This window comes from Echiichthys vipera (genome assembly GCF_963691815.1).
Source record: "Echiichthys vipera genome assembly, chromosome: 3".
NCBI classification, from domain to species: Eukaryota; Metazoa; Chordata; class Actinopteri; order Perciformes; family Trachinidae; genus Echiichthys; species Echiichthys vipera.
The window spans coordinates 18085521-18113020 of record NC_139828.1 but is presented as its reverse complement, the minus strand read 5'-3'; the positions used below and the strand labels follow the sequence as shown (position 1 = coordinate 18113020).

General features: G+C 41.2%; 1 protein-coding gene across 1 annotated transcript in view; it reads right to left on the bottom strand.

The window, feature by feature from the left end:
* Window positions 1-27500, bottom strand: part of nr5a2 (nuclear receptor subfamily 5, group A, member 2) — a gene marked incomplete at its 3' end in the record, with an annotated part of 64408 nt that overhangs the window by 36750 nt on the left and 158 nt on the right. Inside the window, exons 2-4 of the mRNA XM_083911205.1 lie at window positions 24122-24240; window positions 20543-20684; window positions 11885-12594 (exon numbers count right to left, since the gene is read on the bottom strand). Coding sequence (XP_083767331.1) covers window positions 11885-12594; window positions 20543-20684; window positions 24122-24240 — 971 coding nt within the window. The remainder of the gene's footprint in view (window positions 1-11884; window positions 12595-20542; window positions 20685-24121; window positions 24241-27500) is intronic.

The window sequence follows — 27500 nt, the reverse complement described above, 5'->3', positions numbered from 1 at the left end:
AAATATCTAAATAAGCTAATTGAGCATTTCCGGAGCTCCTGTGATATGTAAACAGTCCAAGGTACAAGGAAGACAAGGCATCAAAACCACAGCACTGCAGAACAGATGGCGGCCCACTTCTCCCTGAAGTGCATCTCCAGGCCTTGTCTGACAGAAACTGCCATGCATGCATCTGTATTAGGAGAAAGACGTCTCTCTATAGCATTGCTGTGGCAGTATGAGGCTTAGTGGTGGTGCTGCTGCTGCTGATGGGAAGTGCAGTGCAACATGTGGCGTAGAAAGTATTGGCCTAGGGGAAGGTGAAACTGCAGCTTGCCAGCTGCAAACCTTGTCTTTTTTGTTTTTTTTGTTCAGCATCTCTGGTTCATTTCGAGAAGTTTAACAGTGTTGTCGACACCCTTCTCAGCAAGTACCATTTCAGCATATTTGGTTTATTGCTCGTCATTGTTTGAGCTTGCTTGAAAAGCCTCTTTTCATCCCCCTCTGATTGGGCGCAAACCTAAAGGAGGACTATTATTAGTGCCATGCCTTTATTTCACATGTATGGAATCATTTATCCATGGCTTGTGCCAGGTTTGCAGTTATGGCGCTTTGGTAGAAATAGAGAAAGAGACTGACAGAAGTGAGGAAGAGGGAATGATGTGAGAGTAATAAAAAAGTCCTGAAATAAGGAGAGCAAGAGCGAAATTAAAACCAGCAAAGAAAGGAACACTTAAAGTTGGGATAGGGAACAGGTGTCTTTGTCCTACTTTGCCAGCGGGGTTGAAGCCATTTTCTCGACTGGGTCGTTGTTTGGCGTGCGGCCCCGAATTAAATTTCTCGCTCGTCGTCACAAGCACCACCACAATGTCTAGTGTTACTCATATGAACTGCATGCATCAGTCATCACTGTGCAAATTCAATCACCCGCCTTCCCAGTTGAATATAAATACCCCTTCACTCTTTGAGTGTAAAACTAGAAGGCAAGCTGTCGGCTCCACCAATCCACCACTGTCTTGTCTATTGTCTCCTGGACCCCCGACCCCCCCAAGCTTCCTCACACCATATCCAGAATAGACAAGCCATAAATAAGCATCAAAAATAGACATTGGGGGACAACTGTTGACAGCCGAGTGACGAAAGCGGCAGACACGGGCACAACCTCTAGGCAGGCTGGATTACACGCAGATAATTGAAGCCACGCAACATCTGAACATAAGAAGCTTAGGGGCTTTTTGTGGGTTTTATTTTTTCGCTTATTTGAAAAGCCAGTTGAAGCATTGTGTTTCAGAGTGCCGTCTGAGGAACACAATCTTTGCCTAAAGAAGACTGCTGTCCAGTATCCCTTAAGATACACAATATTTGGCCTATACTGTAAATGTCCTTTTACTTTTTCATCGTAGGACATTTCAAGGACAACAGTTTTACTTTAAACATGTATTACCATGTACGTTTAATAGAGTCATTGTTGATTAAATGTAAAATACATTATCTTTGCCTAATTTGAATTAGAGGAGCTGGCTAACTGTTGCCCAGTGACATTTAAGTGCCATATTTTTCAGATTGCAACTATATTCTTCAAACTGAGTTATATGTGACTCATAAGGTGTCTATCATTCTCATGAAAAATAATATAACTTCCACCATGTGAAAATATGAGTTGATGTCGTGTTTCCTATTTTAAGAGAAACCTCCAATGGGAGGCCCTTCTTGCAGCTATTTGTGCTTTGATGCTTTCCAAATAGTGACATTAACAAAGACGAAATGCAGGCAGGCGTAAAAGAGGAAGATGGATTAGCTGACAGGTTTGCATAGTTTTGCGTGGTGAGTTTAGTTTAGAGGTCGAGGGTCGGCGTAAGGCTGCAGCAGCCACACCTCGGCGCCTCTGACCTCCAGGAAACCCTATAGCAGGGAGCTATTTAGAAGCTAAATGCCAGCACTTTTGACTGTATATTTACCACTCTTCTGACAACATATCGGCACCCTCAGCCACCGAGCCGGTCTGTGGTTAACAATACTTTTTACTTGAGATCACTTGTAACTTATCTTTTGCTGCTGCATAGTGTGAGCACCATTTATGTTGGCTTGCAGAGTTTATGATGGGAGGCACTTTGGAAAGGTTCCTGCATAAACTGTACGGCTCATAACTATGAGCACAGCAGAGAGGAGGGAGAAAATTGCTTTGGACGGAGTGTGTAGTTTTGCACGCTGTTGAATTGATTTGTTAGCAGCCCTGCCAATTGAATTAACTCCCTATATCCGCTTTGTTTACCTTTTTTCTTTGTCTCTCATTTCTACTTCATCTTAACCTTTCAATTTCACTCTCTCTGCCCCTCTCTCTCCTTGTTGATTTGACTGACGGTTGCCAACTTGTGAAACAACAAAAACGATAGTTCGGGTCCACCGAGGCTAACAGCAGAGCCTACCACAGCCACCTGCATCACCGTCTTAACAAGCAGCATGACCTGCCAATAAAAAAAGGCTTTTACCCTGATAGTCCTCAAACAAGACTTAAACACAACCTGCTCTTTCTCCTGTCGAATGCCCAAAGTGCTCGCAAATGCGAATCAGGCTGTGTTAACTTGCTTGAAAATGAAAAACTACAGAAGAGGTGGAGGCAATTTTTGGTTTGAGGTAACTTCATCAGCAGCGGTTTTGAACAGGAGGATGAGCTGGAGAAAGGCAGAGATAGATGGTTAAAAACACATCTCTTCTACAGGTTTATCAGGGTGGTGCAGACAGTTGATCCGTACAACAATGTTCATCAAAACAACAACTACCTGTTGTTCATACAGTGAACAAATGCCTTGAGTGAGGATGAAGAAGGACAAGGAAGGGGAAACATTTTTTGAGGGCAGTTTAGTCTATCATTGACTGGAGCTCTGTAAACTTGTACTTCATGACAGCCTTTCATCCCTCATCAAAGCAACAAGTAGATGAGCAGACTTTGTGCATGCTAAAAACCTCCCAACCCCCGTCGTCTCCCTATAGCTGCTGCTGCTCCTCTGGGATGGGCGACTTTAAATCTTCTCTTTTAACAAGTTTCCTGTTCTTCCTTCCGGTCTCTTGCCGTCCCCTGGGGTTGGACCTACAGGACCATTACAGTATTTGAAGAGGCTGTATCTTAAAGCTCAGTCTACAACCATCAAGGGAAGTGAGCAGAACTTTGGAAAATCAGATTTTTGTCAGATCAGTGATGGCCTGAAGTCAAACAACCAAAGCACGGCAGATGCTATTGGAAATATAGCATATGAACTTCACACTAAAAACATGTGCAATTGCTATCTCATCATGTTGCAGACTATTTTAAATACCAGAGTCCTTCTGAGACACATACAGTATGCATGAGTGTGAATGTTTCACCTGTTGTAGTGCAACATGCTTTCAGTGCCTTGCTAAGGGACACTTCAACGAGAGGAACATATTCAGAAGGTTTAGCCTTCCAGGTACAGAACACCCTCTCTTATGTCTGATATTGGCTCTCTTTTTTTTGACTGGCCGCACACCGTGTCAAGACAAATCCAAAATCACCTTTTTTCTATTTTGTATTGATAGTATTGAAAAATAAAAACCAGAATGATGTCTTGCGCAATGGTCAATAATTTATGAATGAAAAGAGGCCTTTGTGAAGCCCACCGCCCTCTCCCTCCCTCGAATACCCCCAAACTCATGCTCCTTCCCAGTGCTACTGATCAAACAGATATTGTTACCACTAAAATAGCAACTTAAAAAAACACACAGGCGGCCATAAGACCTGCCTGCAGCCTGGGGGAAAGACTGACAGCAGAGGGGAGGGGAAAGAAAGAAAGAAAGAAAGAAGGAAAGAAAGAAAGAAAGAAAGACAGAAAATTTTGTCAAGTCCCCTGACTACAACAACAGAAAAATGGTACAGGAACAACAGGAGTGTGTGAGGGGGGACAATGTGTATTTGTGCATGTGTGTGTTGGGGTGGTGGGGGGGCGTGTCATCTATCACTGGACAAATGCTGGTCTATGGGGGGTGTTGGTGGAAGCGGGGGGCGGGGGTTCGGTGGTGGTGGGAGGGGGGGGGGGGGGGGGGGGGGGGGGTTCTGTCGGCCGGAATGGTCCTGCTCCTCAAATGAAATAATATATCTTTGAAAGCCTACGCCCCGCACCAGGCCCCGGGCCCATATATCAAGACCAAGAGCGTCTGGTGGATCCGCTCCAGGCCCATTAACCTTCCACCTGTTTCCCCCTTACACCCCCCAACCTACCGGTCCCCCCCCCCCCCCCCTGTTGTCCTTCACCATGCCCCCTCTCCTCCTCCTCCTCCTCCTCTTGCCCTTGGACTTTGCCTCTAGCAGCCCCTTGTTCATCTTCCCATTTAACCCCCCCATCTTCCTCTCTTTCTCATTTCCCTTTTTCTGTCTGTCTCTGGCTGTCCTTCGTTATCTCCTCATATTCTTTCTCCCTCTGTCTCTCTGTCTCTCTCTCTCACTCTCTGTCTCTCTCTTTATTTCACATGGTCACCTCTTTTTCTCCCTCCCTCTTTGCTGAGATATCTCTCTCTTTGTCGAACTCTGACTCTTTCCTCTCATGGTCACTTTCTCACTCTAAATCATTCAGTCTGTTTCTCTTTCTCGCTCTGCCACTCAGCTTCTCTCTCTTTACTCCTTCTGTAAACCATTTTAAATCCCTGTCTCTTTCCCTATATCACCTTTTCTCTCCATGTCCTTTTCTACACCTTTCTTTCCAACTAAAGCAAAGCATGGCATGCAATGGTGTGTGTGTGTGTGTGTGTGTGTGTGTGTGTGTGTGTGTGTGTGTGTGCGTGCGTGTGTGTGTGTGTGTGTGTGTGTGTTGGGGGGTGCAGCACAGCCTGCCGAATGATTCAAATGCAATGGACCAGGGACACAGTTACAAATCTCTGCCAACTGCGTGCGGCCGCCAGCCCCCAACACGCTTGCAGTTTGTCAGGATTGGGGTGTTGGGAGGGGAGGTTGTTGCGGGGGGATCATTGACCTCTATGACAAGACAGACATTGCAGCCTGAGGCTCTGAATCTATGTGTGTGTGTGTGTGTGTGTGTGTGTGTGTGTGTGTGTGTGTGTGTGTGTGTGTGTGTGTGGAAGGTGGTATAGATATAGCACTTCCCAGGGTTCACAGATCACGCCTAAAACGGCTTATTAATTTCCATTCAGTTATGGGGTGTGAAGAAAAAAAGAAAAGGTGCAATCAGCGGTCAAAGCAGGGCCCTGTACCCCCCCCCCCATCACCCCACCACCCCCACCCCGATCTCCTACACACACACACACACACACACACACACACACACACACACACACACACACACACACACACACACACACACACACACACACCTTTTTCAATGACCTAGGAGCAGTTTACAAACACACAAACAAACAAACCTATACACACACAAACACGCATACACTTGGTTGGTTGCACCTTGTAAATTAAACTGCTCCTGGATAGGTCATTGAAAAAGGTGTGTGTGTGTGTGTGTGTGTGTGTGTGTGGGGGGGGGGGGTGTGGGTGTGTGTGTGTGTGTGTGTGTGTGTGAGTGTGTGGATAACTATGCGTGCTAGTGTGTGTATGAGGAGCATAACTACGACTGTAGAAAAAGACCCTCCAGTCTGAACTGGGCGGGTGGGTGGTGTAAGTATAATTTCACCAAAGTAAATTCATGTAATATTTATGGATGTAGATAGAAGGGAGGTGAGGAGGGGATGGAATTATGCAGCAGGGCAGAGTAGAGCGCATCAAGAGGACCTTACATTATTCACTCAGGTAAATCTATAAGTGGAGAATATTCAGGTCTGAGATGTGAACATCATCCCCCCCTCTTGCCCCCACCCAAGGGATCTGTCATACTGTAAGATTGACTGACATACAGAAACTTAGAGGAGTTGAATAAACTGGCGGAGAAGAGTAAGTGTAGTAAATAATTCTACTGCTTAAAATGCTTGCTTTTTTTGTGAGTTTTAAGACCTTTTGAAATTTTAGTTGGAAGACAATAAATGGCCAGGACTCTGAAAATATCGTTCTTCCAGAGATTGTGCAAAGAGAGACTTAGATTGATAGGTTTATTTTAATTTATTACTTTGTGGTCAATAATGTTAGGATTGTTTTGCTGTAAAGTTTTGAAAAACAACTGCTTTAATGTTGCATAGAAATTATTTTTCTGACTTGAAATATTGTAAATAGAAATGAAAACAGTTTGATGGAAGACAGTGTATAAATCTTTTGAAAGTTTGAACACATTTATTTGTACAGCCAGTGCCAAGAAAAGTTAGTTCTACAAATTTCCAAAATCAAATTATTATGGTTTTGTATTACTGCTTTTGATAGGAAACATTAAACAGCGGTAATAAAATGTGAGAGGAGAGAGAGAGAGTGAGAGAGAGAGAGAGAGAGAGAGAGAGAGAGAGAGAGAGAGAGAGAGAGAGAGAGGTGGGGATGGCATGTGTCACAGGTCTGATGTGAACTGCAGATGTTTACTGGGTCAGCATATCAAACCTCTAGGCTATCAGGACACCATGGGCCCTCTCAGGTTAAGGACAGCGTGAGCACAATTTGTGACAAGGTGCATCTATGTAAACGTGTGCGCAATAAAATAAAAAGTATTTTCTATTATTAAATATTACTTAGCCTTTGATCTGGTTAAGCGTAAACAACAGAGAACTAATTAGTCTTGTTCCATGGTCTACATGCATTACCTCATGCCTTTCCTGCCCTCATGCACTTCCTGTTGACTCTCATCTCTCTTTCTCTCTTTGCTTTTGATTTGCTCTATCCTCTCCTCTTCTCCTCCATCACATCACCTTCCCATACCTCTTCCTCTTTGTTATTCCCTCTTCTTTCCTTCCCTCTCCTCTGCTCTCTCCACATTCCTCCTTTACTCGTCCCCTCTCTCATCTCCCCTCTTTGTTTCACCTCTGTTCTCCTCGCCTGTCCTTTCCTCTCCCCGACCATCTGTTTATCCAATATGGCGGTCCCATCTCAGCTGGGAGCTTTCCCAGGGAACAAGACTTCTAATACAGTTCCTCCTCAACTTAATGGCCCTCAGTTCTGCTTTTGCCATTCCTGCTACATGCAGAGAGACAAAACAGAAGAAAACGAAAGAGACAGAGAAGCACCAAAACCTGTCTGGATCCCCCAAAAAACGTCCCTGGATGATTTAAATAAACAGTGAAGCCACATTTCAAAACGTCATGTCTGTTTTCCTCCCTGCTCCACTTTCATCAGGTGGACGGAGTAAATATATGTATAACGTTACACAGCATTTGACTCAAGACAGATTCTAAACAGCATGTCATCTTTTGTTACTGTGAAGTAAAACATTAGAAATGAGAAAGACGGTGCCTCTGCCTTCACAGCTGCTTCAACCCTCTTTGAAATGTTGTGATAAACGTCTGTGCAGATTTGGTTAGTATAGCATAAAAGTCAAAACACACAGTTAACTGGTATTTGGCTTTCCTCCCTAAACCCTTTACCAACACTTATTTACGTGACTCTCAGTCACTCAGAATGGAGGATCTAAACACCATTTTTGCACTGACTGTAATTTTATTACACACTCTTTTGGAGTCAAGGCTGTAAATATAAAGATATATCAACAAACAGAAACTGACTAGGTAATCTATACAGCATGTCCATTATGTCCAAGCCTGATTAAATCCAACAAGATTATATCTTTTATTAAGTTGCTACCTTGAGTAGTGATAGTGGTAGATATGACAAAAATGTAAAAGTAATGACACATTAGAAAACAGTGTAGCATATCTGAAAGTGTATTTTCTTCTTACTGTAATAAAGCTGAACTGTAGACATCTTATTATACTGGATTACTTGAAAGTCTTTTCTGACAGTCATTTCCGCTATTTCAACATCTGTGTGTTATTTGTTGACAAGGCACACAAAGGTGCTTGCTGTCCCAACACCAGACACACATCCTTTTTTATTAAAGGGTGTAGAGAGGAAGGGGGGCAGGGTGATGTGTGGTGAAAAGGGAGTAGAGTTAGGAAGGTAAGATATAAACATATGAATCATCAATAGTCCGATTGCCCTGCTAAATCCTCCCTCTTATTGTGTTTGTGATTGGAGTCAGGCCAGCCATCCCAATGCTGGAACAATGGAGGAGAGGGTGGCAGTAGACCAGCTACAGTATGAGTCACCCTCACACACACACACACACACACACACACACACACACACACACACACACACACACACACACACACACACACACACGCACACACACACACACACACGCACACACTCACACACACGCATGTATGGAACATCCCACGTTTAGAACATACAAGAATATTAGAAGAGGTGTTCAAGAAAGCATGACTTCAATATTTTAAATTCCCAAGTATTAACTTTTTGTTTTTATTAAGTCCATAATTTTTCTATACTTGCTTCAGTCGAAGAACTCTTTCGTTTTGCAAAATACACCCCAACAACTGAGCCCTCACAATTACATTTTTCTTGCCTTTTTTAATTCTTAAATCAAGAAAACTCCCAAAACACCACATCCATTTGGCTGCATAAAATTCATTTTACTGAAACTACTGTCTAGAAACAGATTTCTGGGATGATTAATACCACCAAACGGCAATATTCAAGGATGTCATGACCAACCCATGCTGTAGTACTTGCCTTTAAAAGCAATAGTTTAATTGACACTAACAATGACTGCCTGGTTGGTGGTTGGCACCAAAGTGGGCGGAGGGGTTCATAGCAGGACAGGAGAGGATGGGAAGGGGAGGGGACGAGTTGCAGAGTACCAGTGCTAGCACATGTCACTGAGAGACAAACACATGTTTCCCCCCTTAGAACACACTCAAATGCTGTTCTATACTCATACACTCATATACTGGATTAAGCACTGACTGCAGTGTACAGACAATGTCAAAATATTTAAAAATATTCCAATATCTGCTGATAAATATGTATCTGTAAACTGTCAATAAAACATTCTACAAAGTTTTGTCTACACTTTGTCTCTGATTTCAAAACCAGTGCACCAGATCTGACCTTCTCTAATTGTCGATGTGTTAAACCAAAAAAGTGGGGTAGGTTCACAGTAAGAGCCCGGCCCAACTTCTTGGATCCAAGGTGTTAGAAATAAACGTCCCTCACGTCATGCCTCATTCCCAGAAAGAGTGGGAGAGAGAAAGAGAGGCGACGTGCCGCATTGGAAAAGAATGGGGTGAGCTCTTTAGAAGGTACTCCTAATGGCTAAATATTTATGAGTCCCGTGACCGAGGCCAACTTATGGAAACTAAATCTTTAAACACTTTTTTTGGCAGACGCCTTGTTCATACCCTCCCAGCTTGGCTCTATTACCAGAGAAATTCTTTTGTTCTTACTGAGCTAATAATAGTGAGAGGGGCTGTGCGTTATGTTCGAGCTGTGTCTATGTCTTAATGTGGAAATGTGTGTGTGTGTGTGTGTGTGTGTGTGTTTGTGTGTGTGTGTGATTAAAGTGTATTTATAGCTTCCTACAGCACCACTCTACTCCTGTGACAAACTTTTAATTCTACTCTGCTTCCTGTCTCTATGATCCCAGGCTCGACCTTACATCTAATAGTCAGATCTATTCTAACAGGAGATGTCGGAGGTCAGGTAGAGCCTTTAATCAAACTAGCAATCATAAGTTAAAACAATGGGACATACTATTTATAGTAGGTTGTTTTATCTGGATCACCATATAGTAAGACACGTGTCTACGTTTGTAGCATCAAAGGAATTAAATTCCCTAACATTGGCAATGTTTGTCATGCTTGCGTGGTACAAGACCATTAGCTTGCATTTATTTCTCTGTATTAACACACACACACACACACACACACACACACACACACACACACACACACACACACACACACACACACACACACACACACACACTTTGTAATTATAATTACAGTAATAAACAAATCAAACCCATAAAGCCCAGCTGAAAAAACACTAAAGCAAATGATTTGAGCGATATTTTAAAACCGAAAGTGTATCACAACAATAAACACAATGCCAGTAAAAATGTGTATAGTATCAGGTTGATTAGCTCACGGTTTGCTTATCTCCTAACCATCAATTTCTGCTCAGCAGTCCTCCCAGTAGTTAGACTACTAATGCGAAACAAGCAAGGAAGGAGGATTGCGTGTTGTGTGGGAAAAACTGTCAGAGCCACAGCTAGCACATTATATTTCAATCCCTCTTGTGCATTAGATGGCTCTTTAAAAACACTGCAAGGGGGGTTCAGTTCAATTATCTCTCCTATGGTGAGTGAAATACGCCTCCCCTAAACCAATGAGGCCTGTGCAACAGGAGAGGATTTTTTTGGGGGGAGGTGCAGGAAGAGGTTTCTCCTGCATTGAGCTAAGGTCATTTTCTACCTTTGAAAAGGGTACCCAGCTCAATTACTATTAAGCTCCAGTAAAAAGGGTAGTCATTTAGCAAACATAATGACATTTCATTCGGCAGCAAATCAGGGAGTGACAAACACAAGTGTGTGAGATAATTGAATTAGGACGAGGCTGTGAGAAATAGAGAGGCTTCACAGTGGAGCAAATATGATCATTCAAAGTTAATGGGCAAACCATACGCAATTATACGCAATGTGGCCACACCTTATGACGAGCCTGTGTGTGCGTGTGTGTGTGTGTGTGTGTGTGTATCCAAGTGAAGTACTGCGCACCACAGTTAAATGCAAATACAGATCTCAAATATGTCGATAGCGGGGACAAGGCGCTTGCTAAATGTCAACATGTGTTTTTCAAGGACTCTTGTCTGTTTTGTAATTGGCCCTGCTTTTTTAATTTTACATTTATTATTTTCCCCTTTGAAAACAAAATAATATCAAATATTTGGGAAGTTTGCAACAGGCAGCTGTGTCTTTGGTTATGGGGTGTGAAACAGACAAAGGAGTCAGACAACGGAGGGAAAAACAGGTGAAGCGGGGAATAATCAAATGCGGTTCATGTCGCTCCAAACATTAACCTTCATTCAGAGCACATAAAGCTGCGAGCGCACAAACACACACCAGGAACTCTCGCTTGTGCTCTGTGATGAATAAGTGAGAATTAGCACATTTCTACAGTGAGGCGTTGGCGGATGGTTGCTATTGGTCAGTTGGGATTGACTGTGCTAAACATTCACAGATGACACAGTTTCTTACCCGGCTCAGATGTTGTAGTATTATTAGACTTGGCAGATTACAAACACCTAGTGAATATGCTTCTTAAGAAGAATTCCCATTACAAATAACTAACAGTTAAAACAAATATGTGAAACTGAAATGAAAAGGGAAAAGCAATAGAGAAAATGTTGCCATTGTGATTCAGTCTGCTGTGTGATTTTTTTTTTAACCAATATGCTAATGGACAATATCACACAGTTAGATCTCAGGAATATTTCAAGGGGAGATGGACAGTTCACATAAAAATGTCAGACCAGGACCCTGTTAGTATGAAAAGTGCCTGAAGCTCGTAGTCAAAGTTTTCACAACCCATCGCCAAAATGTGTCACACGCAGGCTAAATGTGGCTGGCTGCTGCATTTTGATCAGGCAGTGGGTCAGACAGCAGTGACACACACAACCCTGTGTACTTAGTGTTGAGCCAGTGCATAAACAAGGAAGATTAAAGGTTTGTTGAAGATAAAGGATGGAGCAGATGATGTCCATGAACTGTGTGAAGTACTGTCAATTATGGATGACAACTTTCTGAAAGATTTAGCATTGAAGCAAAATACAGGATCATTTATTAAAGGCCTGAAGAGTAACCGCAAATAGAATTAAAGCTTAAATAGCAGAATGCTATTATAACCAATAGTGGTGATGGCCAAAACCATGAACATAAGATTGTAAAAAAATTACGTTTACTGATATTCAAGTTCTCTCATGCATGCCTACCTTGAGTTCACGGAAAAAGATACTGCTGCGTGCCCACTCCACGATGGAGAAGAGTGTCTGGTCAGCCATCTTGCACATGAGGCCGAAGGTGTTGAGCTTCTCGTGTTTGCCTCGGCTGGCCTGCTCCTGCTGCAGGTATGCCATGATCTTGGCCTGAACCTGTGGCTCATCTGGCTCACACTTGAGCAGCTCTACGATCAAGTGAGGGAAGCTGGGCGGTGAGCCTGTCTGGTAGGCATCAACGTAGGCGTAGCCCATGATGGACTCCGGCGAGCTGGTGTACGGGTCTGGGTACTCGGACTTGATGGTGCGCGTGCCCTGGAAATGTCCGTAGGCCGCCTGGTAGCCCTGCAGGCTGCCGGCATGCGGCGGCATTGCCATGCTGACCGGCGAAGTGACAAATGGGCTGCGGTCATAGTCTGTGGGGGGCAGGGCGGTGGCATGATGATGATGGTGGTGGTGGTGGTGACCGGTGTGGTGGCCGGGGTGGTGGCTCAGTGGAAGGCCTTTGGATGCGGCCGAATGGATGTTCTGGATGGCTGAGGAGATTGTGAGGTCAGTGGGTACGGCTTGCATCACCTGAGTCATGGCCTCAATTTTCAGGCCATTTGCTCGGATCAGTGCCTTCTTTTGCTGCTTGAGGGCCCTGTCACGTTTGTACATCGGGCCAAACTTGTTGCGACCGCCACGCATGCGGTCCGCCCGAACAGCTGACAGAAAGATGGAAAGAGAGATGAAAAAGGACACAAGAGGGAAGAGGACAACATTAGCTCTACAGTATGCAATTTTTGCTTTGATTGCCATTAATTTCTTGCTAGTGTTCATGCTAAAACACATGATTATTTATAATACTAACCAAGTAAGTGTTTCATCCAGAATAAGAAATCCACCGTGAATACAAAAAAATGGTTTCATGACCTGAAAAAATTAAAACTAGTTTGTTGAGGATTTCAGGTGACCTTGACAAAAACACTTTTACAGACAAAGTCCTCTACACTTTAGCAATAGTATAGGATTTGTCTATCCGGATATAAACATGGGGTTATGGAAGTGAACTTCTCATTTGTAACTTGTATGTAGGGCAAAAGTTTTCCTGTGGTGATTACACTTGACATTTACCTGTTGACTCCTAAACCACACAGGTCTAACAGATAGTGTTGTTACTCATTGACCAGAGACACAAACTTCTATGAAACGCTCTGCAAAATGATCACTGTACAGCTGGCTATCTCTGTCTACAACTCAGAAAATGTGCACCTCAAAAGCTAGACATTGGTAAAAACTCAAAGAAAGTTTTCAATACACATGACTTGAAAAAGCCATTTGATTATGCAATATCTAAAAGCTTCAAAATGGCACTGTCCATTACCAGAAACTTCTTTCCTTACAAAAATCTGAAAAGGCCCACAATAAGCAAATTGTTTTTTTTTCTGCTGAATCAAATATACTCATGATGCCCCATACCTCCCCCCTCAGTGCAGGATCCTGTGGTGAGGATCACAACAAGTCTGTACCATGGTAATTTCTAATGAACGAGCCGGGCACACGGTGGACTGCTACGAGGGCCATGTGTGATCTGGCTGACTGATGCCATGGGGAAGCTGCTCTGCGTTCTCCCAGTCGGGGGGCGCTGTAGTTAATTATTCATACTTAATTACCTCTTGCTCTGACGAGGCTCGCCCAGGCCCAGCGTGCAACGAGCTAACGGACGTCTGGAAGACGATGCCACAAAAATCTTTATTGCCAATACTATAGAATATCAGAGACTTATTTTCATTGTATTCCATAAACGAACCCCACATATTTATCTGTATATGCAAATAAATGCACATACATTTGCCCTGATCATACATTGTGAATAGTCAGATAACATGACGAGTCAGCCTGGGTCCACTTCAGCTCATGATGTCTTGAAGGATAAAAGAGAGAAGAAAAAAATTGAAGAGGGGGTGTGTGGAGGTGGTGTGATGGGGGGTCTTGGTTTGGGGGCGAGAAGGGGCACGCACACACTCACAGACTCTGAGCTGCCTTGGGAGTGATTTTAATGACCTCCGTCACAAAAGTGTCCGTCACTGATCTGAGCAAAAGGAGCTGAGAGGGGAGACACACACAAACACACACACACACACACACACACACACACACACACACACACACACACACACACACACACACACACACACACACACACACACACACACACACACACACACTTACACCCACGTGCTGACTTTCTTGTACGTTCTTAAAGAAAACACACACTAACATGGAAAGCATCTCACACTGGTCCAGATCACACAGAGAGATGGTGGCAGGCCAGACGCTCTGCCTCCTTGGAGAGCCCCCCGACAGCTCAAATTGTATGTAATTTATACACAGTGATTTCACACACACACACACACACACACACACACACACACACACACACACACACACACACGGCCATTTCCCAACATGCTTGAGGTCAACTCCAGTGCCCACTCAACGAGACTCAGGGATTATCACGACGTAAAATAAAAGAAGGGATCAGGAGCCGTCACATGTATCTATTATACATCATTGTTGGGTGACGTTAAGTATTAATGATTACGGTGCAATTAATGAGCTGAGAAACTAATAGTTGGCCCTACTGGGAATACAAAATTAGGCCCTGATTGCCTTCTTGCCTGCCTCGGACCCAGGGACACACATCATATTATGAATATCAGGACTGGGGGGGTACAGGTTTCACCCCACATACAAACACAAATTCTTCGTCTCTAATTAAACAATGTGATTTGCATGCGTGCAACACAGATTAATATGGAAGGGGGAGGGGAAGAAGGGAGCAGGACAGTGTATGCGTGTGTGTTGGGGGAGAAAATTAATTTGTGTGTTTGACTGAGGTGGAGAGATGTTAATGGGTTGAGCTTATGATGATAAAGTTATACCTGCAACATTAGAAGGTTGAAAAAATAGTAGCAACGTTGTAATTTGTAAATGTTTTCATGCATTTTTAATATGTTATAAAAACATTGCAGTAATTTAATTTTCCCTTTCATCAAAGCCTGTGTGTTTTCCAGACTCAAATTATCTTGTAGGTTTCTGTGGTGCAGGAAAATTATGTGTTTAATGTTAGTGGTTTGTTTGACATAACCAACACAAAATGAATATAGTTTGTGACAATGAACAGAGATAGCTATAGTGACAGCCACAGACAGATGGAAAACAAACTTTATCAACACAAAAATGCAAAACAAGGACAGTACTACAGTGCTGCATAATCGTTAGCTTGATTGACAGGGGTATTGTGGAAATTGAAGCTAAGCATTTAGCACAGCGCAAAAGTAGAGGCCAAAAAGAAACTGGGAAGACATGTAAACTGAAAAATGAAAAATTGATATATACCGTATAAAATTAATATGTGAACAAAAAACATCCCAAGGAGTAAAAGTCTGAATATATGAGAAGGAACATGTGATAGGGATCTGGTTTGGGATATTGTGGGTTAGTAGTGAGGCTTTGGGGTTAAAGCCAGGCTGAAAGGCTAAAAGGACTGACGTTGTCTTCCACTCTGAATTCCCCTGACTTACTGTCTGAGAGCATGTCTACATAAAACACACAGGGCCACGCGCACACACACGCACACACATGCACACACACGCACACACGCGCACACGCGCGCACACACACGCACACACGCGCACACACACACACACACACGCACACACACACACACACACACACACACACACACACACACACACACACACACACACACACACACACACACACACACACACACACACACACACACACACACACACATCCATGAATTTAGAAAATGACCCAACCAAAGCCCTGTTCCTCTTTGCCCAAAAGCATCGGCGTGTACACACCATCTCAAACAACACAAACAACTACACACACAGCATCCTTCAAACACACAATTTCTTTGCACACATAGCCCCCAACACACTGAAACACATCACACACACAACAGCCCTCGGAGCTTATATCCTCTGATTTATGGTTGTTTAATATACAGGAATATTAAGCACGCGTATGTGAGGATCCCTGTCGGCCGCCAGCATATTAATGGGTCCCGCGGAGCCTTGCTGACACCCTGTTTGTCATGTCGGGGCCCCGGCCCCTGCTCCGGATGCGCCCTATCCCATGCACACACATGAATACCTATGATACCTATGCATAAGTAATGGGACAGCTCCCTGGCTTCCACCGCAGGTACTGGGAGGCTGATGGAAGACAAATCAGAGCGAGAAAGATGGAGACAGGAAGGAAATAAAAGGTGGTGGGAGAAAGATACAGAGAGGAATATACAAATACTCAGATAGTGTCGCTAATTTGTGCTGAATGGCTTTATAAAGGTTAGGCATTTATAGTTATGTATGTATATACTATATATGTATATATAGTATGGAAAGTCCAATAAGAAATGAAAAGAAAAATTAGATTATATTTTTGAAAAAGTCCACTTTAAATCTGTATATTGCCATTAGTTTAAAACAACAGTGCGGGCTGGTCAGCTTCGAATCAAGCTGGTATTTTACACAAAACATATTATCTGGCATTAAGTATTTCAGAGCTATAAACGGTAAAATAATCTGAATTTTTACCAGTTTTATCACAAAAGATGCATACTGTTCTTTGTTTTTGTTAAAATATTTAACCATTGTTAACATTTTTTTATGTCTTGTCTGTCATCAACTTCAATTTTCAAGGGTTAAGAAAAACAGATGTAATTCTGCTTCATTAAGCGCCCAGTATAAGCAGAGTGTAATCCAACTCACACTAACTGTTACACACAGTCTTTAAGATGATAGTCAAGTGAAGGAAATATTAGGCGGCTCAGTGAAGCATGTGATGCAAGGCAACTTCTAGCGAGCATAAAAAGAAAATCATGCCAGTGGGAGCCGTTCAGATACAGCATGCTTCATTGGCTTTAGTGAATGACTTGTTAATGGGACAAACCATAGCGGGATGTGGCTTTTTTTCTTTTTCTCAATGAGTCAACATTGAGAGCTGAGATGCTACAGTGCATACCAAGAAGCAATGATCTTGATTATTATTATTATTATTTTTTAACAGCACAGCAGCATGAGTGTTTGTGTAGTTGAATGAGTGTGTGGCTGCCAGGCTCCATCATCATTGTGAGTGTATGAGTGTGTGTGTTTGTGTGCGTGTGCGGCTTTTTTATACTTCAATATTGTGACCGACATGCCCCTTACAGTAACTGTAAAAGATAAACTAAAAGATTAAACAAAAAAAAAATATTTTATTTTAATATAATTTAATGATAAACACTAGGATTTGTAAAATTAGACAGATTTTAGCAACTGATAGCATGGTTAAAGTGATTTTACTGTAGGTTTAAAGATCCCACTTAAATGAGTGTTTCTATTTTGGAATTAAACCTCTGACTATACTTGAACATAATCTCTACAGGCTGCTCTTTACTCTCACAATTGATGCAATAACAGGAACACGATTTATTTATTTTGAAAATCTTATTCCTATCTCACTGGGTCAGAGGCAAGACGTTTATCCAGTGGCAGAGGACACAGTGTTTTCTGTCATTGAACAAAGACAGCTGTCAGGTTGAACTATTTTTGTTTTTGTTATCAACTCAAGATAATACACACATCACAAAGTGTTGAGATATGGTGATAGACATAATCACACCACTGTTTACTGTATATCAATCTTATGTGTGCCATTTCACCTTGTTTCGCTGCCTTCCCTCAACTTTGAAACATTAACATACGCAAACACAGACGTATTTACTGCTACCACCCTCAAACTGCAGCAAACTGCACAGGCCGTCCCTTTGGTTGCGAGACTTATCAACAAGCAGGAAGGACATTGAGCAACACCAGAAAGACAAAAGTCAACAGTCGGTTTGACTCAAGTTTAAAGTTTCCTTCATATTTTCTGGCCCATTTGGTTTACACCCAATATCCTGAATTCACATGTTGCTGCACGCTGCTGTGTAATGGAATGAAAAGATTGCAATAACAAAGCATATGACCCCATACCTCCTTTCCTCTTTCCACGCTATTCTACATTTTTTTTTTTTAGATCAAATGACAGCTTCTCCCTCTAGCCTGTGGCCTTCTGAACACCTTTTTGGGCTTCTCATGAATATATGTATGTGTTTACCAGAGTGAGAGCTGTATGTGTGTGTATTGTTTGTGTGTGTGTGTGTGTGTGTGTGTGTGTGTGTGTGTGTGTGTGTGTTATTGCGTGTGTGCTAAAGGGGTGTAAGCCTTTCTGTATAGGAGGTCTTTACTGGTTGTGGCAGGAGTCAGCCACTGGAGCTTCTGGCCCCTGACAGAGTGCTGCAGGGCCTGTCTTGCCCCCGAGCTGAAAGCTACCGCCAGCAAAACAAATCAAACACTACCCCCTCCCCACCTGTGTCAGCTGGAAAATGACAGGCCAGGACATTGTGCCCAGCGGCCATTCACAATTAACAGCAATTAATTACACCATACATGGCAGCTAAAGGGAGAAGAAGCCTCCGGAAAAATTTTAGTTAGGCTGTCTTTGCTCCGCTTTCAACCTCCCAGGGTCTTATTTCTTTAACGTGAACTTTTCTCAATTGTATGAGATCATTTCATGAGCCTAGGGGTTTTTTAAATTTGGTTTAATTTATGAATGTGTGAAGAATTTAGTTCCGATATTAGACTGAAACTGTATGAATAACAACCCTCTCCTATTAAATGACAACACAAAGTGAAATTTGCAGTATTTTTTTAAGGGATAGTTTTGTAACAAAATAATATACCATTAAGCCTGTAAATCCCCAGTTCTTAAGGTATTGAATGATAACCTTCAGGTAGCTTTATTCACTCCAAAATTAGCGATGTCAGACTAAAACCTGTCAACTCGTGTGGAAAAAATAGTTGATTTTAAATATTTTCTTTGACCATTGGAAGAATGTTTCTTGCCCCGCAGTCCTGTCACTTCTGGATAGCCGTGTTTGAACAAGGTCCTGAGCCACGTTCAAATTAAACAAAGAGGCCTCGAAACGGCCGGCCAAAAGTATCATCATTACCATTTACAGCCTGCTGCCAAGTTTAATATTTTATCTATTACTCTGTCTGGCAACTTTAAGTGCACAGCAGCTACAATATACCCCCTAACTCCCCCTGACCCCATCTAAAATACTAATAAGCAATGCTAGATTTCAACGCTTTGGAAGTAATGAAAGGTTTCACTTCACAAGTTCTCGGTATACATTTGTGAGAACATATATAACTGAAATGTTCATTGTTAAATGTTTAAACAAATATAATATTCTCATTTCATACAAGCAATTATTATGTCAGAACAAGTATCAACCTTTTCTAAATGGTTGATAGGTCAATTTGTAAGGAAAATATTCACATGCAAATTTATCTTGGAAGAATATATTCACTCTGAGTTTCCAGAAAAGTGAATGTGCTATATCTGTGTTCAATTGTGAATTAATGGAAAAAGACTAGCTTTGTCATTTCACCACAACTTTTAAAGCATGTCTGTGGAACTCCAGAAGCAGTGAACCTCCAATTTTAGCTCCGTGTTATAATTTTTCCCTTCACAACTTTCAGGAACAGTAATTGCAAACAGGCATCATATCTTGAACATATATCATGCAGCACAATAATAGGATCTGCTTTTCCGCTCCTGCAGATGTATACTGTAACTTGATCATATTATATTCAGTGGTGTTTACTATGAAACCCCAGAATAGACAGAATCTGTGGTAACTGTTGGTGAAATCGTACAGAAAAAAAGACTGCATGGGAACTATAAAACAGAGAAATATTTTCCAAGAATCTGCACTTAAAGACATTTTTTAAAAGGTACTTTTACTTGAGTATTCCTCCCTTTATTCTACTTTATCCTCCTAATCTGCAGCAGTTCAGAGACATTACTTTTTACTCCACATTTATCAGACAACTTTGGTTACTACAATTCTTTTTACAGATAAAGATTTTAAAACATTTGATTAGCTTTTGCAATATAATGCACTTTTATAAACTACTCAGCAGTATATAAAATAGTTAATATCAGCTCCATGCCAACCTCCTGCAATAGCAAAATGATGAACGGTATTAATGCATCAGTAATAGTAATAATAATAAAATAAATAATAGTATATCACTCACGGGGGACATTTTTCTGCATTATGAATCACTTTGCTTTTTATACTTTAAGTGCATTTGATTAATAATATGTACTTTTATTTGATACTTTACTTAAGCAGAGGATATAAATACATCCTGCTGCACTGGTCACTGCACAGTCGCATGTCCAGCCATCTGTTCTGTTTGAGAGCCTTTGAGCAAGGCTTTGAAATCCATCATAATCACGGGTTATTTGGACATAAAAACCCTTTCTCCTGTATGCGATTACTGTCCTATTTTTTTTTTTTTTGAAGAATCACAAACTTTTGACAGCTAGGATACACATTATCCAGCCATTGTTGCACTTTCAAAGACTGTTGAACATCTCTCCCTATGTTATCTCATTGTAACTTCATGTTTCAACTGGAAACACATTGATTTACAGATGCAAAGCACCATCAAAATGTGTCATTTCAAATCATTGAGCCATGAGTCAAACACCTGAACTGTAAAAAAAAAAAAAAAAAAAAATAGAAACATGTTGCTTTACCTTCTAGTTTCATGCCGACAGTGAGGCACTTTTGGAAGCGGCAGTACGGGCAGCGTTTCCTCTGGGTCTTGTCAATCTGGCAGCTCTGGTTCTCTATACAAGTGTAGCGCTTGTTGTTCTGGACAGTGCGCTTGAAGAAGCCCTGCGGAGAGAACCAATTAAGACGTCAACCCGCTTGACCTCAGCAATGCGATGGTAATTGGCCCATTCACACTCCCAGACACACACACACAACACACACACACACACACACACACACACACACACACACACACACACACACACACACACACACACACACACACACACACACACACACACACACACACACACACACACACACACACACACACACACACACTAACACAAGGTAAAGTTTTGAAACCTACACCAGTTGATGTTGTGAGGCTGTACGACCACACACACACACACACACGTATTAAGCAGGGCATGTATACACACTTTTTACAAATATAACTAATTTCAGTCTTTCTGAGAACGTTTTCTTTTGTGATGTTGAAAACAAAATATTTGTATTATGTTTTGATTAAGTCACACAAGGAAATTATTCATACAGTTATAATTTACATTGGTTACATCTTTAATCAGCTTTGAACAAATAAGAAATACTAAATTAAATGATCAACATACCTGCCTCACGTGGGTGTATTATAAACTACTTTATAAAGGGTATGAAATCTAATTTGTGTCCTGTCAAAATGACATAGATATTCTATAGTATTAATATCTCAATATATTCAGGTAAAGACTGGAATTTTCAAGGAAAGCATCTTTTCAACTCTCTACTTAATTATTGAAAAATATGAGCACAGGAGTCCAAAGAATCCAATAAATTATATCCATAATTCACAGTTCCGGGATTACAGAGGTTCATACCTGCAATGTGGAATTAATTACAGGCAGCAGCAGCAGTGGAAATCAAATGGCGGGAAGATGGTATTAACGTATTCTAGATCCATATCCTAGGAGGAGAATCCTTAAACCTAGTCTTTAAAAAAATAAAATAAATAAAAAAGAACGTGCTGCTGTCAAGATCTCACCAAGCACAAATTTAATTGACAATCTGCATTGCCTGATCTGCTGCAACAAAAAACAAAAAAAACTTAAAAAATTCCAACGCACTCGGTTTTGGATTATCGACTTCTCAGTGCTAAAAAAAAATCCATGCTTCGGAGCAAACTTTCTCTCCAATTTTCCATTTAGTGCAAAGCATGCACTATAAATATCTAAACCAAACTGGATTCTAACTTGCTTTAAAAACCACACAACATCACGTCTGGAGATTAAGCGGACAACATCACTGAAAAGCTTTCATTTGACCGGCAGTTCAAACCGAGAAAAGGCACTCCTTTAGGCTCATTTTTATGAGTTATGGGATTACAACTTTTTATTTCTATTGCCTTTATAAATAGCAAAGTTTCTCATTTACCTCCTTTGTCTGCTCTGGTCTCCGTCTCCCATACTCTTTACTACCTCTAATATGTGCTCTGTCTAACTGTGAAATAAAAACTAAATCCCTTACTTTGCTCATATTTTTTTCAATATAATTCTGCAAATCTTAAATATAGGTGCACTACGGCTCTGACCCTTGACCTATTAGCAGTTGCTTGTAATGTCAGTATTTTAGTATTATAAAATACTCGCTCAGCTCAGTCTCCCAGAATGAAGCATACTGGGATTTAGCCTGTCTGTGTAAGTGAAGCCCAGCTTGTTGTTCTTATTCCAGCGGGTATGATGTGGTACCATGTTTACTTTATGTGAACTGCTAGGCTATGAACTAACACTCTGTGTGTGTGAGGTGGTAGGATTATGAGGGGCTAAATAAGCGTTCACTCTTTCTGTGTGTGTGTGTGTGTGTGTGTTCCTCAGCCCAAACCTGGCAACCCAACCAAAGCTCCAAATAAATCTGACCCTGATAACAAATGCATCCTATATACAACTGTGTTTCTTTCCAGGGTACAGGGGTGGGGTGAGAGGGGGCAACAGCGAGGTAGAGGATAATTCCAAATAAAGGATGATTCCATCTAAAAAGTTGTGAATCTGACTTTGGTAGCGCATAACAAAAAACTGAGCGTGAAGAACGTTCATGTTACTAGAAAACTAGAAACTAAGAATCTAACTTACTAAGTATCTAACTAAGTAGTCTTTTTTTTCTCGAGTTTTCATGCAACTGTTGAGGAAACTCCATTACTCGGAAAATGGATTGCACTGCCTGGCCTAATACCAATATGAGTCTGTACATGTCAACACATTAGACCAGCTCTGACATTCATACTTTTACTGAATAGATAGCCTGCATTTTAGAGATAATCAATGACAAGCTTCAGGTAATTAGCTATATCATTCACGTTTCTACAATGATATGCAGCGCTTTATAAAAAAAAAAAACTTCTTCATCTATATCCTGCACACACACAGACACATTCAAACACAGCAGAATGTTTCAACTATGGGAAATGTGTTTGTGGACTGGCTGTCCGACATGAGCCTTCGCTGAGGCTGAAAAGCAGCAGAGATGCCACTGACGTCTCCCTTCAAGCAAGTGCTTAGCATCTCAAGGTCATAAAATAGGATAAAATCTATAGCATCTGCTTTGAATAATGACCACATAAGCAAGAAATGTGCACTGCGGCATCAATAGTGTGAGCGGCAATTTTACACTGAATAGTGTTAACGCAGATACATTTGTCTTAGCTTAATTTTTTGCTGACAGCATTACTGGACTAACAAAAAAAACTTGGGTCAAGCATATTAGCCTAGTGTTGAGGAGAACAGGCAGAAAGGGACACATAGGTTGTTGATAGAGCTCAAAACAATAGCAGCAACAGTTTGCTTTGCGGTAGCATCATTATTCACCTGTGTATGGAAACGTTTTTTGCAACAATGTTGCTGCTCTCTTAATGAACATGTGATGAGAGTTTTAGACAATAGGATACAGGGGTGTACAAACAGAGATGGTATTATTGTGTACTTTGCTTCCTGGACTAAATCCTCCTCCCCCCACCTCCTGTGTTTGGTGGTTGCAAAAATGACAAAAAAAACAAAAAAAACCCTTTTGCTTTTGAACTCCTGTTTCTTTTTCAGGTCGTTCACCGCTTTATAAAAGTCCTCTGACACTTACAGGGGAAAGTTTGTTACATCAGTTGTCACAACAATATTTGACCCCTGGCCTCTTTACCTTTGGTTTTCCTGTAATGGTAATGACCAGGAACCAAATCTTTACTACAGTTATACTCTGGACAGGAATGTCAGCTAATTGATTCATTTAAAATACCAAAGAGAAATTAACTTTGTCCAGCTTTACCATTGAATACTTCAAACACACAGGGGGTAGCATATAGTAATAGATCAAACCATGCTGTCAGGCTTTGATGAACCAGGAATTCTATAATAATTAGGCAACTATACATAAGTGAGACCTTACTACCAAAAACAATTATAGACCCTATGAATATTTGAGATATCAAAGCAGGTATAGGGGAAGGTCACCATGCACACGCAATATTATTGTAATAGTGTAATGGTTTTCCACTGGGGAGTGGAGAACAGGGCACTAACCTTGCAGCTCTCGCAGGTCAGTAGTCCGTAGTGATATCCTGAAACCTTGTCTCCACAAACGGGACACATCTCGTCCAAGTCTTCGTCATAGGAGTAGTCCATCATTTTAAACTGGTGGGCTAAGGATGAGACACGGACACACAGAGAGAAGTCTATTTCAGTGCTGAGCAATTTCTTTTTTCCCAAAAAGCCCACTTACATCCATCAAGACGCACCGCGGGGAACCACGCGACGCAGCTGAATTCGATTTTTTTTCTGTAAAAGTCCTGTTGAACTTTTAGAGGTTTCATTTGAGGAGGGGGTAGACGATGTATGGTTGATTTTGGAATGAGTTAAAAGAGCGCAACCATTTAGTTCTCCACGTTGCCGCCCTCTATTCCACATTCGTTACAGACAGGAGCCAATTTTTTCTTCTTTTTTTAAAGCGCATGAAAGTGAGCCTCATAAATATGCATGCATCTAAGTCGTGAATTCACTGGGGGAAAAGGAGAGATATTAGAGTTAAGGATTGGAGGAGAAAACGTTACCGCCCACAGACAAATGAAGACACACACACACACACACGCACACACACACACACACACACACACACACACACACACACACACACACACACACACACACACACACACACACACACACACACACACACACACACACACACACACACACACACGCACAGACACACACACAGAAGCCCTTATCTCTGAAGGCGAGGAGAAAAAACACCCCAAACCAACTTGAACCCACATTATTTTTCCCTCTCGAAGAATAACTCGCAATGCTTTAGGCCTATCGCTTTAGCTTCTTTTATTTGTTTTGGTGGTGCTAATGCAGAGGCAACATTTGATATGACTTTCTGCGTGCGCTGGAAAAAAAATCGTGGATTTTTAGAAGTCGAAGAAAATATAATTTCATACAATCAATTACTGTAAAAAAAAAAAAAAAACTAAATTGAGAATTGAGTGGAATTTCACAACAGCGGCATAATTTCACAATTATATATATATATATATTTAAGATCTAAGACTGAATGTACTCATGTTTGTATATTACTGCTTTATTTGTTGAAGCCCCCTTTGCTCTGCGTATTGGAAATACTTGCATTGATTAAACTGTGTGACAGCGCTAAACAAACAGCCAGACTGGCATTTACAACAGTTACAAAAGCATTTATGGTTGTAATCATAAAAAAGCAGCCAGGATCAAACAGGAAAGCCTCAGTGGATGTGGCTGTAAAAGTGGAAATATTTTGTCAACTAGACGCCTTCCATGGCCTTCACATATATTACTGCTCCACTTCAAATTCCCTCATCTGCTCACTGAGACCTTTTAATTAGACATGATTTCTGGTTTGTTAACGCGTTGCACTGCTGGGATCCGCGCTGCATATTCCAGCTGAAGCAACAAGTTCCATCGAGCTGCCGGTTTTTCCACAGAAGCTCAGCGCAATCTCCGTTTCAGAAATTGCATCTGCCTTAAAGCGCATAAAGGAGAAGATTTGTATAAGGCCTGTTATAATGACGCACGACAGCTGCAGATTTGGACACATTGTAATGAAGAAGATTCGCCAACGAGTGGTTGCAGTTACGCAATGGATGAGGCCGTGGTAAATAAAATAAATGATCTTTGGTTGGAAATGGTCCTAACGCCACAAATAAAGAAATATTTCTGCTTTTAGACAGATATTTTCTCCATTAAAATGGAACATTATCTATGCGGCTGCTATACTTGCGATCACATTTTAATTCTAACAGCCTATGAAGCTGGGTTATGTCTGTATTATTATTCTGTATTAAGGACAAACTTTTTTGAAGTGTGGCTAAATTGATTAATCGAGCCCTCCTGCATCCCTGCTCCAGAAACAAGCGGAGTTTTTCGCACGCGTGTGCAGGTTGCATTGCTTTAGAAGGTGCAGAAACATACCGGTCAACACAGTGTCTCACCTGCTGGCTCTCACCTCGACGGCCACTTGCTCATGCAATTTCCAAAAAAGGTACAACATTTGTCAAAAAGCGCAGACGATTCCAAGAGAAAACCTCTTTCAGTGCGAGCTACCTTGTTTTTGGCCCTGCGTAAAAGTAGATAACGGGCTCTCTAACAAGCCACTCCTTGTCTTGTGAGTGTATGTTATCAGCGTCTCATAAACCAAGACCGGGCTAATTGATTGTCCGTTTATATTGCTGTGAAATGACGTGAGGTGAATGAGGGGGATATGCGAGTTTATCTTGGCAGGGGAGCCAGTTCCTTTTAAATTGTCGCTGCCGTATTTTGTAGAAACAGTTTAAAAAAAAAAGTAATGTATGCCTTAGGGAATTTTAATAAATATGCCCAATCTGATCTTTTTTCTCTCAATCAAAGCTGCACATTTTTTTCACTGTATAAACCTAATTCCGCACACTCAAAGATCTAAAGAAATGTTTTACCTCATTCGTGAAATTAAACGAGACAAAAAAAAATAAAAAATATATATGTATAATATTTAGATGTAAAAATACACAACCGGGCTCTATAGCGTCATACAAGCAATATGTGGTGCCCCTTTTCAATTTAGTCCAACCTAATTCTGAATTTGCCTTTATTTTAGGCCATTTGAAAAAAAATGCAAAACAGAAATTTACATTGGTTACGACTAATTTGCCACACAAGCAAGACCAGCATTAATATGCTTCTTTACTAACTTTTAATAAGCTTAATGTCCCGAGGTCAAATTTGGCAGGGGACAAATCACTAAATGAAATTTCTTAAACTATGCTTCACAGTTTCCCCCCTTTTTGTTAAACTGACAACAACTCTGTCTAAACCTCTGTTCTTTTACAGACCAAATCATGAAATCGTTCTGCATAGTCTGCTGAGGCGAAGTCAAGTGGTTCATTCTATAACCACAGAAATTAAAAAGTTAAACACAAAGAAGTAATCTGCTCTGTCTCGCCGTTTTTTTACGCACTTGTCGCCCCACACTTCCAACATGAGTGACAGCTGGGTATTATCAATGTTTGATCACGAGCCAAAGCTGAGAGCGTGTCCACGTTTGATCTGCATTTATGATTTATAATCATTATATCAGTACAGATTGAGAGGAAATATAAGACATTTACCGCAAACTGTAATGGTAAAAAGTCCAACAATATAAGAACAATAGTAATAATAATAATAATAATTATAATAATAATGAGCTCCATATTCCATATTCCATATAATTTAACATGTTCGCCATTCAATAATTGCCAATATCATCAGCCATTGTCCTATTTGTGCGCAGAAATGGGTTGAATATAAGCGTGCTCAAAACTTTTAGTGACACTGAGGTAGCTACGCACTGAGGACTTCAGTCCGATAACGTTTCGTAAATCACTTGGACGTTTATGAATCTGCCTTG